This window comes from Sabethes cyaneus, chromosome 3, assembly GCF_943734655.1.
Source record: "Sabethes cyaneus chromosome 3, idSabCyanKW18_F2, whole genome shotgun sequence".
In the NCBI taxonomy this organism is placed as follows: domain Eukaryota; kingdom Metazoa; phylum Arthropoda; class Insecta; order Diptera; family Culicidae; genus Sabethes; species Sabethes cyaneus.
This window is the reverse complement of record NC_071355.1, coordinates 199,695,132-199,713,336: the sequence shown is the minus strand read 5'-3', so window position 1 is coordinate 199,713,336 and position 18,205 is coordinate 199,695,132. Positions and strand designations below refer to the sequence as shown.

Genomic DNA, 18,205 nt, shown 5'->3' with positions numbered 1-18,205 from the left:
GAGTACGAACGATGCAAACGCTCAAGCTCTTTACCGAGCAGCAATTCTTCCGCTATGGGTACTGTGTTTGCTCCGGCTTTGGCGCTGCAAAATTTGTTTAACCAATAATAAACCAGTACACTACTGTTGGCTGGCATTCCATAGAACAAACAGCAGAATGCTGAATCTGTAGGTACAGTTAAAAGCCCAGCCAGCCAGCTAGCCACTAAAATCGGATAGATTCAAAATTATTTCCAATGTTTTGCTTTCCTCATCGGTATTCAATGGAGCACTTGAAACAAACAATTTGCATAAACTTTCCCAACAAGCGAGCAAACTTACCGGCCTCTTCATCATCGGAGCAATCGAAGAACTCATCCTCCGATTCGTGGCTTCCCTCGCGGCTGTCTGCCTCACCGCTAGCGCCGCCGCCGCCGGATCGGTTAGTCATCGCAAAGGGCAGTCCGCCCTCCCGGATTCTGCGGCGTTCCATGCATACGTTCAGCATCTGAAGCTTCTGGTGGAGCAGGCATGTTCTCGAATCTGGGAATCCGGCCGCAATTCTGAAAGCGACAACAGAAGAAAGAAAGAAGACGATTGAAAAGTGTTCTTGTCAGAATTTTCACTCCTCTTCATGAGCCATTGATTGGGAGGAAGAGATGCGTCCCATGCTGGTTTTGGTTTCGGCCTGCTGCAAACCAATCAGTCCGTGCCGGTGCCGGTGCCGATCACGGCAAACAGCAGCAGTTGGCTAGTGGCTAGTGGAATCTTCGAGCTGGGTTAATCGTTTTAAGGTAGGACGAATGGGAGCACCTCCGCCGTCGGGGCTTCACTTGGGACGTAAACAATGAAAAACTTTGGAAGTGATAACTGTTCATCGGTGGGAACACCGCATCGCACGAGACAGGAATGCTTTAGAGTTTAAATCAACTTATTGGACGTTCGTTGCTTCGTAACTTTTAGATATATTCTGGTGCGAAATGGGAAAGTAGAAGAACTGAAGGAACAATACAGAGCACAATGAGTGTAATGCAGTTATCGAAAACATCTTCATGCAAATGAATAATTTGCATGTTATTCTAAACACTTAATTGGTACTAGAATAGAATGTGAAACGGTTGATTGAGTACAAGTGGTAGAAATAGAAGAAATTGAACCTTAATCAGAAGATAAACCAAGAAATAATTTGTGCTATGCCGATAAACTCAAAAATCGTATTAAAATAATTATTGGATATTAGATGCATTGATGGAAACACAACTGACGCATGTTTCATTCGACGGATTGCTGGTGAGATTGTTCTATTTTTCCCCAAATGTGATCCATTTCATTTTATTTTTACGCTTATATATTCATATCGTATATTACTGGGTACATAAACACCTATGAAGATTGCGTGAGTTTTTGCGCGTCCTCTTAAAGTAGGTGTTCAACTAACGTACCCATTTCTACAATCGAAAGGACATGGCCAGGTGTATTGTGTACTTACGGGTACACCGTATCAGTCACCCATGGTGTGTATGGTTGTCTATGCTATGCTATGCTATGCAGATAAACTCAAAAATCGGAAACGAAGTCAGCCAGATATCAGTTAACCGCTTGTACGTGATCCGATTGTAATGGTTAATTACTACAAGCACCATTTGAACTTGTTTCCAAATCATGAACCAATTTGTATAATCCACTTTCAGACAGACTGGTTTGTCTGCAGCAACGCCTCCAGCCATTTCCACCTTTGCGTATCTTTCTCCACGTCCTGAATGATTGTGGGAAGTCATGGGCTCTCTTGCCTTAGTTGGCTCTAATCATGTCGAGTGGCTGGCATCCGAAGTATGGTAAAGCAAAACAACAATAACAAGCTGTATTCGGGTAACGCACAACAGAAGCCACGATAATAATGAAGTGAAAAGTCATACTGCTGTGGTGTGGCGAAGGTGTGAAAACTTTTGAAGGGTGATAATAATACGGGGTACAGTAAAGTGTTCTGATGATGTTTCTTGTGCACAATGTTAATTCGATTTTTTATATTAGAATTTAGAGCTACCAATCTATTTTGAACCCCATGGGTATGACATGGGGGTGGCAACTGAGAAGAAGCATCAAACATAGCTCTAGCCATCCCAAGTCCCTACCTAGCGCCTCCATATGGCTATGTCCGGTAATGCTAAGCTAGGAGGGGCGATGCCGAGGTAAGCTCTTTCGGAAGGTATACTATGCTTAAAATTTGATTCTAAATTTGCTATATATCTCTTATATATTTTATGCCAGGTCTAATTACATACGGGTCGACTCCTTTGATAAGGACATACAGGGATACCTCGATATAAGACAATTTATAATTTCAAAAAGTAAGACAAAATTGTCTTATATCGAATTGTCTTATATCGAGGTTGTTTTATAACGAGGCTGTCTTATATCGAGGTATCCCTGTACCACATACCAAATGGGTTGAAAGTTGGAAAGTAATAGTAAAATCCATATGATTCTAGTATTACGGGCAGAGATGCCAGAAGTAAAGACATGTCTTCATTTTGAAGACATTTTTGTTACAAAGAAGTGAAATGTCTTCGCTTGAAGAGATGACTTCACCTTGCAATTCAAATGGACAAAAAATTCTGGAAAACCGAAAGAAGACAAATGAAGACATTTTTTCTTGATTCGTGAAGACTTTTTAAAAAATAACTTGGCATCCTTGTTACGGGGCTTGCTAAAAGAGAATAATGCACTGCAAGTACTCAGTCATTCTTCATGGGTCTTTGGACTGTTAATAGAGCTAACACCTTCTACAGCCCGAAACTAAGATGATTGCGGAGACTAAGCATCACCAGCCACGTAGCCAGAGGTGGGAGCCAGGAGTCCTATCTTGGCTCCTAATACATTATATGCATATCTTATTGGTTATAACTATAATATATTATAACACATTTAATGTATTGTGGTTCTAAACGAAAAAATATGCACATAAAACAGTTAAAATTAAAATTGGGCCCCCGGGCCCCCTTCTGACTACGTGGCTGAGCATCACTGCACTGCATTTATCCTCTTTTCATAATATCACAGCAGTTTTTTTCTGAAATCAGCGTACAGTTAGCAGAAATCAGCAGAAAATGTTTCGAAAGGACGATTGGACTGGACAATTTGGTAAGTTCTCAGCAAATTATTGTTTTTTATTGTCCTTTGTTGCGTTTCTGTTGCAATTTTGCTGTCGTTTAATCATCTCTTCATCGCCTTTTCTGCATCTATTTTTTTTTAAATCATTTCCTCGTTTTTATTCTCTCTCTCTTGACCTTTTTGTTAGTCTTTCGGTGTATGATCGGTCTTTTCATCGTATTTTTGGCCTCTTTCGTTTTTTATTTCCGCCATCTTTTTGTTATCTCTTCGCCGCCTCCTCGTTGTCTTTTTGTTATTTATTTGCTGTCCTTTTGTCGTTTGTCGTATTTTACCTTTTGTTGTTTTTGCGATATGTTTTCGCCGTCGTTTAGCCACCTCTGTTTTACGATCGTAGTTTTTTGTCTTTTCATGATCTTCTCGCCATCTTTTAATCACATTTTCGTCACGTGTTCTTCATTTTTTGCATATTTCGGCGCTCTTTATATTGTCATCGTCATGTTTTTGATTTTTTTATCATCTTTTCGTCGTTTTTTGTTGTAGTTTTCCGGTTTATTGCTGTCTTTTCATCATCTTTTCTCGTCGTCCTGTTTGTTATCAAGACAACCAACATCACCAGATTCATTAAGATTGTCGCAGTGTCCTTTTACCCCATTACCCTTATGGCATATGTAAAAAGACAACCAAAATGTTGTTTTCTCACTGTCATTTCGTCGGGTTTTCGTCATATTTTTGTCCTATATTTGTCGTCTTTTTTACATATTTTGTCACCTTTTTGAGAGCTTTTAAATGTTTGTTGTTTCTGGTCGTGTTTATTTTTGTTGTTCTTTGGCAACCTTCATTTTATCGGCTTTTCGTCGTATGTTCGTCATTTTTCATCTTTTTTTTTGGTAATTTTTGCGGTTTTGACGCTTCTTAAACATGTTTTGTCGTGTCGCACGCTATGTCCGAAGGTACTTATTACATGCACTTCAGATTTCTCTTCACAGGATGTTAGTATTGGTCAAAACCAATAACGACCACCTCCGATTTCAACCAAATTTGATATAATTGCTTATTTCGACCCCACAGGCAATGTCCCAAAGTTTTGTACGGATTGATCAATCCTCCTTGCAATGACATGCAGTGAAAAGTGATTTTTTAGAAAATCTGAGAAAAATGGAGAAACGTCACTGCTAGGGGGATTGATCAATCCATACAAAACTTCGGGAAATTGAATGTAGGGTCGGAATAAACAATGATATTAAATTTGGTTGAAATCAGAGGTGGTCGATTACAACAGATAATATCTGTTCAAATTATGATCACTTGAGAGGGGATGACCCCTAAATAACCTACCATGAAAATTGAATTTCGTAAAAACCCAAGATAGAATATTTCAAGACCTTCTTTAAATTAATTGTTTTGACCAATACTAACATCCTGTGAAGAGAAATCTGTGGTGTATGTAAGTTAAATAATAAGTACCTTCGAACATAGCGTGTATCGCCGTGTTTATCGTATTTTCATGTTTTATTTCGTCGTCGGTTCGTTGATTTTTAACCTTCGTTTTTGCATTTTTGTCGTTATTTTTGTTAGTGTTTTTGAATTTTTAGTCGTCATTTTATTGCCTTTTCATCGTTTTTATTGCCATTTTTTCTACGTCTGTTGTCATTATTTGCCGTTTTTTTGTTGTCTTTTCGTCTATATCTGATGAAATTTTTACGTCGTCAACTTTAAAGTAGTTTCAGGAGGTTGTTTTTTGCCGTCTCTTCATGGCCTTTTCTTCATCCATTTATACTTGGTCGGTGTTAAGTCAGACCGAACCAAGTGACAAAATTCTGATTTCGAGAAAAACGCGATCAAAGTTTACTGCTCTGTATAGTTTATCCCTTTAAGCCCGAGCCCTCACAATTGTGTAGGTGAGACATGACTACTAAAAATTTTTCTTTTCCTTTCTAAACGTCGTACTTTTACATATATGGCGCCAATCTCTTGTGTAAACATCGTAACACGTAAAAAAAATAGAAAATAGCTGAAAAGAAGTTTTCTTTTGTGTTTGGATTAATTATTGTCTAGTCTTCAAAATCTTGTGAAAACAGCAAAAAGTTTTATCTGTCGTATTTTCTTATTGGATCCGTATTTCGAAATTGCTTAGATAAAAAATTATTGGTAATAAGTATTTCTAATTGATGTAATTAAAAATTTACGCGAAATAACTTTTACAACTTACTTATGTACATTGTTTTTCATACCTACACAATTGTGTAGGTTCGGCCTTATTGCATACCTACTTTAACCTTTACGTTCCCGCCGGGACTTCAAAAATTAGTGTACTTGCCGTTACACTTTTGGCTCTATCTTTACTAGACTAATCTCAAGTTTTTAGTCTTGACCTTGGAATGCGGTCATACATATATATTAATATTTTTTGAAACGATGGTTCTACAATTGATGAAGGGACGGTAGGGGAAAGAAATGAAAAATTTTTTGGTGAAGGAGGGGAAGAGCGGAAAGGAAAGGGGTGGGGGGTATTGGTAGCTATGCTTGACAAGTAGTCACAAGTAGGACAAAGGGTAGGAGTCAAAATGACTACTTGTCAAGCATAGCTACCAATACCCCCCCCCCCCCCCCTTTCCTTTCCGCTCTTCCCCTCCTTCACCAAAAAATTTTTCATTTCTTTCCCCTACCGTCCCTTCATCAATTGTAGAACCATCGTTTCAAAAAATATTAATCTATCTTTACTATTTTTTGATCGATTTTTATACAACTTGTCTTTAAAGAACCACCTTAGATTGACCTTTAATAAAAAATATATTAGCAAATTTTGGATCCATTTTCCCAGAGATATTCCAGATCGCAGTGGGATTATTTTTTCCCGTCATAAGTAATAGATGAAATAAAACGAAATTTGCTGCTGCCAGCTCATTTTGAGTTAGTAAGAATGAATACATTATACTGTAGAGCATTCGTTCATGCTCCACACTACGGAACCTCCGTTTAGAGTACTAGCAGAACCTAAAACTGGTCATTTATAAATTGTAAAATAATAAAGAAGTGTGGCAAATGATGTATTCAACTACGGTATTTTCTAAGACAATTCTTGGATCAACATTTGAATGTTTTAAGCCAATCTGGACGTTCCGGTATATCTGTTGTATTAAGATTAGTAAAAACTCAACTTGCAAAAAGTTGCGCGTATTTCCATAGCTACGTAGCGACCGTTCCGCTGCTTCAGAAGCTGAAGTTTATGAGCCTCGAAGCGATGATCTCGCTCTAAACTAAACGGGGTCAACTCTATTCAATTCTGTGGACTTCTTTACACAAAATAATTAGGTTTTTCATGTTTTGTTTTTTCAAAACCTGGCTTGGTATGGTCCAAAAAGGGTAAAAAATGTTAAAAATAGGGGAAAATGAGCAAAATGGGGCACTTCCCAATGACAAAAAGGATGCGATTCTCCGGAAAATTTTACATAAGATCACCTACATTTTATCAGCCTGCAGGCTATATCTTAATTGCATCCGTTTTTTCGGCTCGTTTTTGCCCATAGTGCAATGGTATAAGATAAGGCCAAACCCACACAATTGTGTAAGTTACTAAATTTTGCAAACATTTATTGCAATGTGTAGAATACACTAGTTTTAGTATCTCGAGCGATAATAAAAATGTATATTGATCCAAAAACCAAAAATATCGTAACTAAAACCCTCCGTTTTTCTAACAAAAACTTTTTCAAGGCCTTACCGGAAAAAATGGTATTTCAGTATTTCCGAAAATTATAGCATCAACAAAACAATGATTTATGAGTGACTTTCAGGAAATTTTCTGAATTTGCATAAAAAATACTAGAAAAAATAAAAATAATTTCCTACACTGAAAAAAAGCATTTGACCAGAAACTTTCTTGCGATGTATGCAAGAGTTGTAGGCCATATAATTGTCTATCTTAAAAAAAATTTCATCAATTTCTGAGATGGCGTTTTTTGGGAAATCGAATTTTAATTTTTAGTGTAGAGAATCATTTTTTCAGTGAAGACATTCATTTTTCCAATATTTTTTTATGAAAATTCAGAAAATTCTCTGAGTCACTCATAAATCATTTTTTTGAAGGTGCTAAAATTTTCGAGTTAAATTTTTTATTAAAAAAATTAAACCCTTTCTAAAAGTTAGTCTAGACCAGTTTTGGAAAAACTAAATATGCAAAGTTGCTTATGTACATGAACTTTATACACACACAAAGTTTCATTGAATTCTGAGAGGGTGCTGTCAACTCCATGGACGAGTTGGCGTGAAATCCGTTCATTACTCTGTGTCTGATACTACTGCGAGTGCGAATTTTGTGTTCAACATGGTGTCACTCGCGTAGGAATGATAAATAGAGCACTTCCCAGCAAGTGTTTTGAAGAAGTATTTTTTCTCTACTTGTGCTAGTGGGTATTTTGAAGCATTCACGCTTTGAGTACGCTTTTGTTTTGATTCAAATATACTTGTTCGGTCCACCAGAGGTATATGGTGGCTCTCAGCCTGGTTTCACTCTTGACTAAACTAGACTAGAATAGTCGGAATTCCGTAAAAGATCCGAGGATAAATAAAAACCCATGTCGCCCTCGAACTTGAATCAAACTAAATACAGCCAAGAGGGTCGGCTAGACTGTTGTGTTGTTGTGCAGCTACAATTTTGCCGCTATCTCCATTGATTTTTGTTCGATTTTTATGTCAGTAGCCTCAAAAGGCCCACATTTAGTTGATCTTTAATTAAAATCATATTGTGGCAAAATTTTGTTCCATTTTCCCGAAAATTGTCATGTCTAAAAAGACTGAACGGCATTCCCAAAACTATTATTATTAATGATTACAGTAAAAAAACATCCCATAACTTTTGCTTTATTGAGACTGGTAAATCTTGAAAACAATTAGTCTCATCTTGACCGACTTATTTCATACAAAATAAGTGTAGAGTTTAGTTACTGCTCTGCTTCTGTTGAAAAATTACCAATATCTTCTATAATTTGGTTAAAATTCATATCACATGAGAGACCTTATCTAACATTTACAGTTTCGTAAAAATTGGTAAATTTTACTTTGAATCTTCTAGACACAATGCCTCATGAAAAGGAATTCATTTACCTTAACAACACTATGTCGAATCCTGCTTCAGCCAGCCTTCATAAACGATTCTTTATGTGCACGACAATTAGTGTTTGGTTCAAATAGTCTCTGATTTATAGTCCGAATTTGAATACATGGCAACTGCTTTGTGGCACCAGCAGCTTACCGAGGTATTAACTCGACAGTAAAATTCAACTCCAGACAAACACATGTGGATCTACCGAAGAAACAAGCATATTTACGAACGTAAACTAATTTTAACCATCATTTTCCCGGACCCGGAAGCTTCCAGAACCCAGTCGATATGTGTTCTCTTTAGAAACCCAGCCGGCTAGAATCATCCAGCACAAGCCCCATATTCACACTCGTGACCATTATTCCTTAGCACACTCCAATTCCTTAGCGGCACTTCAGCCATAGAAGGCAACCGGCCGGGGCCCCAAGATGCAGCCAAACGAAGAAGCGAGAAAACATACGCAGAAATGCAGCAACAGCAACATAACATTGCTTCTGGCCGGTGCCGTTACTGCTGCCTCTTATCAGCGGGAGATTCCGGCTGGAGCTTTAAACAGATTATGGACTTCTTGTCCCCTTGCCTTCTCTCCCCCCTTCATTGGTACCATACGTGTTGGGTTTCGCTTCACCGTACCGACACCGACAATGGTGAGTTCCATATCGGCGCCAACTAGTCCAGGGCGCGAAGCGCAACATAAATACAGACGATGGATAATTGAATCTAGGCAGGAAGGTAGATGGTACCAGAATCGCGGCACGAAGCAAATGAGCATCTTTATTTGCGCTCTGTTGTTCTCTTCGGAATTTCTTGGATTGTGCTGATTGTGAGCAGGGGAAACGGGGGAGGAAACGAGCCACGCGAACATCATGGAATTGTTAACAAAATCGTGCGTTCGATGCCGCTGCACTCTGCATGCATGCTGCCAATGGCTAATGCCGGTAACGACAATTATGCCCCCGGTTCCGGTGGGCTTAGTGGCTCTCTGCATCACATCTAGCGATTCGATTTTCTGATTCTGAAAGTAACGTCATATTTTGTGCAGTTGAAATAGCTTCTGCGTGTCACTGTCGTTATGCTTTCGACCTCTGCAGCATGCAGGTTGCATGAGTAAGGAGAAGTCAATTGGTCTTCTACAGACGGACGTTTTTAGGGATTATTAAGTGAAAACGGGCTGATGAAACATAATTGGATTCAACTTCGAAGTACGCGACATTAAGTAGCGGAAACAATAAACCAAGAAAACTTCCACTTTTCTGTTTGTTGCATGTTCGTGACAATATTCTCGATTGCTCCAAGATAGCACACGAACAACATGATGCTTATTCAGCATCGACAAGAAAACTACATTTTTACTCGCACTATGTAGCTATGTGCATGACAGAGCATAGTTGCGTGCAGCAAACGATTCATAGGTGAAATTTATTCCTCCATTGAATTGGTTGTCTCACGTGTCTAATCTCGCCTCTTGTTATCCATTCAAACGAAAGCTTGAATGCATCGTAAAGCTGCTTCCTGCCTGTTTGTGTTGTCACAGCTTCCCTTGACACAGATTTTGCCGCACACTAATTAAAGGTTCAATAGCACCGGGGCGGGGGAGCATCGTGTCGATTTAGTCTGCAAAGCATGTCTGGCCGACGCAAACGATTAACTGATATTAAAAATGTATCTGTGTATACATATACCTGAATGCGTATGTATGTTGTTATTGACTTCAGATAAAACTGGCCGACCGACAACACGCCAAAATGCCAAAGGACACAGCTACAGAGAATGAAACAACACAACCGATTGACACATGTGTCAATCCTGAACGCCATGTATAATTTATTGCACCGCCACCCGTTAATCAACGTCCATCCGTCGTGCCCTGTGTATCGATAGAATGACATTCAGCCGCAAAAGTGATCCTGGCGCAATATTATGGCAGAAATTTCATTTTCGTTTATCTTCACAGTGGAAAAGCCTGCATTCGATAGGTGGCCATCAATATTTCAGCTGGCAGCGGCTGACGGAGAATGTATGAGCTCCACCACCGCCGTTGATGACGGGCGGCACCAACCCCCTTTGCCAGTGGGATATTTGTGTGCATTATATAAATGGATTATGGTGCGGTGGAATAGCGGAAAGCCGCGTATCCTGGTGCGGGGTTGGGGCGGTTCGAGAAACGCGACTTCCTATCATGACGGGGTAATAAACCGAATCTTGCCATTCCTGGATCGTCGTCTTAATAAATCATTCACATGCCATTAGGCAGAGACTGTAGCGCAAGTATGTGTAATTCAAGCGGAATTCACGAAGCTGAGTTTCTCCACTACTCGTATATGTAGCACATTTGATTCCGGTGATGTGAGTTCAAATCGGCAGATTTAATACACAATTAAAGTTGTTGCCTTCTCTTCAGTAGGTATAGATTTTTTATTGTTTTTGGTCGGTGGAAATTTAGTACAGAGATTGAGAACCTTACAGCTCGACGCTTGCGGACGAGGGCAATTGTTTCAATTATTGATAAACGAAATTAGTTGCACGTGCTTACTTTTGACGGTTCATAACCCACTGCATATGTGTATTCGACACATTCCGGCGTTACAGGACACAATTAGCAATCATTTTTACTGATAAATTGGTTCCTGTTTCAACAAATTGCTGGTAAATTATTGGTGTATCTTATTAAATAGATATCTAAAGAGGAGTTTAAAGTCTAGTTTGAAACCGTAGAGGGATGTCCTGTAACGCTGGAATGTGTCGCGAAAATCTGACTTTAAATGATCACTACAAAGTACAGATTTAAATGAAATTTACCTATTTTCATAGGTCAAGAGATGATGAATATGAATGAATATAGGGTACTACCACCTGCCTTAGCAGAACATCCGTTCATAGCAATGAGCTTATCATGTCAAAAAGAGTTGAACATATTCAACGATTGGTCATGCTTCCCAACTCTTGTATGAAGGGCCAAAAGGGAATTGGTCGATAAGCAACATCACTTACACGTACCAGGGATTTATAGAATCTCCTTCCAAGGGCTAAGTCACCTGAGTCAATCGTTGAATAAACCGTCTTAATGCAGAATGACTCCAGCAGGTGGGGAGAAGAGCCCGCTCACTATCCACGATGTGTTGTTAATCGGGCCAAGATTAACCCTAGAAAGTTGACTGTTTCACTCTCCCTAGGCCCACCGCTTCAAACAAGTGCTCTGATGGTCCCTCCCTCTTCCCGATTCTAGTTTATTTATGAAATGTGGTATATATGGGTAAAAATAGAACAATCTCACCAGCAGTCCTTCAAATGGAATAGAGTTGCGTCCTTTTAGTTTCCATAAATGCTTCTAATAATTAATTTAATTTTTCTTCTGGTATCCAATATCCATGTGCAGTATTAACACTCGTATTGGCCAAAGTTTTCACTATAAAGCAGTAAATGCTTCATAATCTAAAACGAAAAAAATAATTAAAATAACTTATATTATGCTTACCAGATCGTGTGGCTCCACCGTCTGCCCAAAACCTCGATTATGAGATCAGGCAGCCGGGAACCACACAGTATCGCACCTCCTAGCTTGGCTACTCAATAGAGCATTACCGGGTATGGCCACGTGGAGGCGCTAGGTAGGGGCTTGGGATAGCTAGAGCTATATTGGACGCTCCTCATTTGCCTTCCCCATTTCATACCCACCTATTTTCATAGGTCAAGAGATCACCCTAAACTAATTTTTCAAAATGGAATTTATTTTTGTAAATGTGTTTAGCAAAATTTGACTTAAAAACCGATTTATAAACAGAACACACGAATTTTATAAAATTTTGTGCATGGGCATGGGTTTTAGGCAAATGACCAAAGGCAATATTTAAATGAAATCTAGATTCCGAATTTGGACATGGACTTAGACATGATCTTGGAACTGCACTTGGATTTGGATCTGGACCTGGACTAGGATCTGAATTTTGACTTATATCTGGATTTGGACTTGGATCTGAACTTGGAACTGTACTTGGACTTCGATCTGGTCTTGGAATTGAACCTGAATTTGGGCTTAGATCAGGACTTCGACTTTTTTTTCCTGTGTGGACTCATCACTGCGACCAGTATAGTTGATCTATTGTGATATCGCCCGGGTGTTTGCTGTATGACCTGCACTGCATTTCTTTTCGCTATAATCGCTATTGAATGAGCGATATGCGTATTAAATTTTATGCGTGCTTGTGTGTATTGGGGTTTACTCTTTTTTCAAAGCTTGATCTACTTTACCCACCTATTCCTCACTGCCAGTACTATCCCATATTATGGCCGTCCCTGGCGAGGACTCATTCGTTCCTCTGACCAGTACACTTAACTATAGGAGGGACTTTTGCACTGTCAAGAGGCTTCAGTGGGAAAATTTAGAATTCAGCATGAAGGAAGGGTAAATAAGGGGGGGGGGGGGGCGCTGAGAATAAACCCATGCTAAGGTCACTTGACATTGAATGGCTTGATTCTACTAAGATTTGAACCCATGACCACTCGCTTGTCAAAGCAGACTCGGGCTACGGAGCCCCCCGAGGACTTGTACATGGATCTGGGCTTGAAGTTGGATCGGGACTTGGATTTGGATTTCGACTTTTATCTGGACTTGGACTTGGATTTGGATTTGCACTTAGATCTGGATTTGGATTTGGATCTTGGCCTGCACTATAGTCTGGACTTGGATCTGGACTTTTACTGGAATCTGGGCTTGGATTTAGATCTTAAGTTGGACTTGGTTGTGGATTTGGACTTTTATCTGGACTTGAATCTGGATCTGGATTTCGACTTTTATCTAGACTTGGATTTGGATCTGGACTTGCACTAGGGTCTTGACTTGGACTTGGATCTGGGCTTGGATTTAGATCTGAAGTTGGACTTGGTTGAGGATTTGGTCTTTGATCTGAACTTGGACTTGGATCTGTTTTAGGACTTTTATCTGGACTTGGATCTGGATCGAGATTTGGACTTGGATCTAGTTTTGGACTTGAACCTGGACTTGGTTTGAATCTGGGCTTGGACTTGGATCTGAACTTGGACTTGGATCTGGATTTGGACTTTTATCTGGACTTAGATTTAGATCTGTACTTGGATTTGGATCTGAAGCTGAACTAGAGTCTGGACTTTGATATGGACTTGGACTAAGAAGATGTGGATTTGGATTTAGATATGGATTTGGACTTGGGTCTGGACTTGGACTTTTATCTGGATTTGGATCTAGACTTGGATTTGAATCTGGATTTGAATTTGGATCTGGAGTTGGACTTATATCTGGACTTGGATTTGGATCTGGACCTGCACTATAGTCTGGACTTAGATTTGTACTTTGACTTGAATCTAGGCTTGGATTAAGATCTGAAGTTGGACTTGCTTGTGGATTTGGACTTTAATCTGAACTTGGACTTGGATCTGAATTTGGGCTTTTATCTGGACTTGGATCTGGATCTGGACTTGGACATGGATCTGTGCTTGAATTTGAATCTGGACTTGGTTGTGGATCTGGGCTTGCATTTGGATCTGGATTTGGATTTGGATCTGGACCTGCATTATAGTCTAGAGTTGGTTCTGGATTTCGACTTTTATCTGGACTTGGACTTGGATCTGGACTTACACTAGGGTCCGGACTTGGACTTGGATCTGGGCTTGGATTTAGATCTGAAGTTGGACTTGGTTGTGGATTAGGCCTTTGATCTGAAGTTGGACTTGGATCTGTTTTAGGACTTTTATCTGGACTTGGATCTGGATCGAGAATAGGGCTTGGATCTAGTTTTGGACATGAACCAGGACTTGGATTTGAATCTGGGCTTGGACTTGGATCTGAACTTGGACTTGAATCTGGATTTGGACTTTTATCTGTACTTGTACCTGGATCTGGACTTAGACTTGGATCTAGATTTGGTCTTGGATCTGGAGTTGAACCTGGACTTGGGTTTGGATCTGGATTTGGACTTGAATCCTTGCTTGGAATTGGATCTAAACTTGGATTTGGACTTTTATCTGGACTTGGATTTGGATCTGGATTTGGATTTGGATTTGGATCTGGACTTGGATTTGGATCTGAAACTGAATTAGGGTCTGGACTTTGATCTGGACTTGAACTAAGAAGGCCTGGATCTGGACTTAGATATGGATTTGGACTTGGGTCTGGACTTGGACTTTTATCTGGACTTGGACTTGGATCTGGACTTGGACTTGGAACTAAATTTGGACTTGGATCTAGACTTGGATTTCGATCTGGACCTGGACTAGGGTCTGGACTTGGATCTAGATTTGGACTTGGATTTCGATCTGGACCTGGACTAGAGTCTGGACTTGGATCTGGACTTGGAGTTGGATCTAGTGTTGGACTTGGACTTGAATCTGAATTTGAATTTGGATCTGAAGTTGTACTTGTATCTGGACTTGGATTTGGACTTGAATGTAGACTTGCACTTGGACTTGACTTTGGATCTGAACTTGGACTTGGATCTGGATTTGGACTTTTATCTGGACTTGAGCTTGGATCTGGCCTTGGACTTGATCTGGGCTTGGATTTAGATCTTGACTTGAACTTGGATCTGGACTTAGCCTTGGATCTGAACGTGGACTTGGATCCGGACGTGTACCCGAATCTGAACTTGGAATTAGGCTTTGATTTGTCCTGCGACTAGGGCTAGGGTAGGTAGGGCAACGAATAGGACTGTTTCTTGGAACTTGGATCGAGTATTGGGCTTAGATTTAGATGTGAACATAATCGAAGAAGAGCTAACGACGAGACGAGGCGGTAACGTAGACCTTCTTAGACGAATATCAAATCCTATATGTTCCTTTCTTACCTACTGAAATAACACCCCATCATTACATGATATGTTTTCTCCACCGGTCTTGAAGATGGGAAATCACGGGGAAATGTATAGAAATTTTCATCTTCTATCTTATAAATAGTTTTCTCTATTTATCAAGTGAAATGCGATTTCCTTTCCATACAAATCAATTAGCAGAGGATTTTCTGATTGATTTATGCAAAAATTGTCAAAGTAGCTCAAAACAGTATAAAAAAATCAGAGGGGTTGTGTACAAGACACGACCGCATATATAGGTGACGCAGGACTACGTAAGTCTCTTTGTAGTGATAGTGGCATGTATTCACGCTTGTAATCATTCGATTCTTCATGTATACATGCTATATGCAACATATATACATGCTACATGCGTTGTATGTAACATTTATCAAAGTAGTAACATTGCATACGTTCAATTCTCAAAAGATTGTGCATTTGAAAACAATTTAACAAAATCAAGAACACTAACTATTGCTTTCCTGCTACCTTACATGGTTTCCCACGTTGAAGGGATTTTACCAATTCAATCCTATTTTATCAACAGCACATCTTTCCACTACACTTCTAATGAAACGGCAAGCATTCATATTCATACAAAGTCGTATTATAACCGAACAGTACAGCTGTAGCACATTTTTCCAGCACAGATATCAAGTTCGCCGAAGTTTAATCGTCTCGCAGTAAAGAATTTGCGATCTATTGGGACAACGAACTTGTGTCATTTTTTCTGGCACACTTCCCTAACACAGACATCAAATTGGACTAGGTTTAATAGCGTTCGTAAGAAATCTGTTGGCACGAGGGGGCTTTGTTACTCTCTCTGGCGTACTTCCCAAGCAAGGACATCAAAATGGTCTAGGTTGAACCGCGGTGTTAAGAAGTCTTGTTGAAATGAGGAAACTTTGTCACTTGTTTTGGCTTACTTCCCAAGCACAGATATCAAATTGGTATAGGTTTAGATCATCGTAAAGAATCTTCCAACCAATCACGAAGCGAGAATTCTGGTAAAACATAGGTTCATTATTTTCAATTTTTCAATAGCTCAACATTAAGAATCCATACTTTTCTTCATTTGAGTCAATTCTAAGAAGATTTTCCGATCGATTGGTGTAAGAATATTGAAAATCGATCGGAAAACCGCTGAGTTATTAACGCTCAAAATCTTTCATTTTTCGTGACGCTCGCATTTGTCGATTTTTTGGAATGACACCCTATCTCAAAACTTGCCGTAAGACGTAGTCCTACGTCAAAACTTGTCAATCCGTTAAGAGATAAAAGTGTTATAACCGGCACGTTTTTCGCAATTATTCGGAAAATCGTCACTATTGTGTGAGCTAGTGCTGGAAAGGATAAACGGTAAAAATCTGTGCACACTTCCTGCGAGATTTGTTACTGCGACTTATTATTGACCAGAAATAGTCATAAATAAGTTATAATTAAGTTATTAAGTTTTTTATATTTAGTTTATATTTAAACTCAAAGTTTCCTGCTTTCTTAAATGTAGCGTCGAACGTCGATTTTTGGCTTCTAACAGCCAAAAATGTGCACTTGCAAACTTTGGGTTTTTTCGAGCAAAATTTTGAACACCCATCCGGCTTCTTGGGTTTAAAAATGGCGCAAATATCGCATTTTGGCTCCTAACCAGGGAATCAAAAATCACTAACGCACAAGAGACAAAGTTGTTGCGACAATGTATGATGAAAGTTTGTCACTATTGCATGGAAGTTAGGACAATGACAAGTTATCGTACCTGTTTATCGTGGATACAGACGTTTCATGACAACCACGTTGTTGCATGCGAAAAACACACACTGCTGTCTGCTGCAATACGTTTTGTACTCAATAAAAGCAATCCTGATCATGCCACACTATGTCGGCAGCGACAGTGTTTGGTAGTTACCAAGGTAACGTTGATAACTTTTGTACGCCACACTTTGGGTCAGAGCAAGCTAGTCTTCTTCTTAAGGTTTTTGCTGTTTGTCCCTTTTGTTCAAGTTGCTGATAAAGTATTGTCTTTATCCAGCCGAATGCATCACCAACAACAAGCGCTTCTGAGAACGAGTGTGTATCAAAATATATTCTCACCAAAAGCTCTAACTGGTGTGAAGGGACATTCATTTGTCCTAATATTTTGTTATCGAGATACATTCTGGTTGCTACGTATATTTGTTTTATAGGCACATAATAACTGGTTTGTCGCTCTTCGTTTTTGTCGGTTATTTCTGCGTATGAACAATGATATTTTGATTCTTTGCTCCTAACAATAAGCGCCGTTCCAGAAAAGTTCATACTTAAAAGTTTCTCAGGCCACATTGAATAACCATTGGATTTTGGAGTTCAAAATTGCGTCAAATATCGGTTAGTGACTTTTAATGTTCCCTTGTTCAAAAAAATGGTAGGATTTTTAAGCAAAATATTGATCGTGATTTTAAATTTTAACCAACCGAACAATCAACTTTGTATTAAGAAACTGCGGCGATTTCAAACAAAACAGTGAACGTTAAACATCCGCCATCTCGGACTTCAAATGGCGTTAAACATCGATTTTCAACTTCCAGCAACCAGCACCGTTTACATAACATCAATTTTGGTATTTTTTTTCTAGAGGATTTTTATCTAAATAAAAAATCGCCCCTTTTTGTCGGTGATAAATATGCATGGAAATGATTGCAATTTGACTGAATAAAATCTTCCCACAGTCAACAAATTTAATCATTAAGATAAAAAAACTATTTAAACAATTTTCCAGAGCAAAAATGTGAAGTCGTATTGAAATTAATAACTACGAGAACATAACTACATAACTAGAAGTCGGAATGTTGGGACAATCTCATGTGCCGTCCACCAAGACAAACTGTATAGAAAAGTTATCGTTAATCTTTTACAGTGAACCCGCTATCATTATAAAACCTGGAACTGTTTCTGTAACCTCAACTCGTTTCGCCACATACCGGAAGAGGCCCTTTGTTTCATCCACGGCGATGTTTCACGCCGTAAAACTTTGGCTAATTTCCAATTAAAAAGTGATAAAACTGATAACTTTCCGGTGTGCCGACCATCATTAGTCAAGCCAGTAGTATGTAATAATTTTATTAGACCATTCTTTCATGTGCAAAAAGTGGAAGTTCAGTGTCACCGTGAGTTCCAGCTAAACGATTTGTTGTTAATTGCTTTGCGAATGAGGAAAATACAT

At 39.2% G+C, this 18,205-nt stretch overlaps 1 protein-coding gene across 2 annotated transcripts in view; it reads right to left on the bottom strand.

Annotated features, from left to right (window-relative positions):
- The window catches only part of LOC128741926 (rab3 GTPase-activating protein catalytic subunit), a 399,345-nt gene that overhangs the window by 15,971 nt on the left and 365,169 nt on the right, over positions 1 to 18,205 (bottom strand). For both annotated transcript variants that reach the window (XM_053838051.1, XM_053838052.1), the window contains exon 2: positions 322 to 542. In XM_053838051.1, the coding sequence (XP_053694026.1) occupies positions 322 to 542 (221 nt within the window). The remainder of the gene's footprint in view (positions 1 to 321; positions 543 to 18,205) is intronic.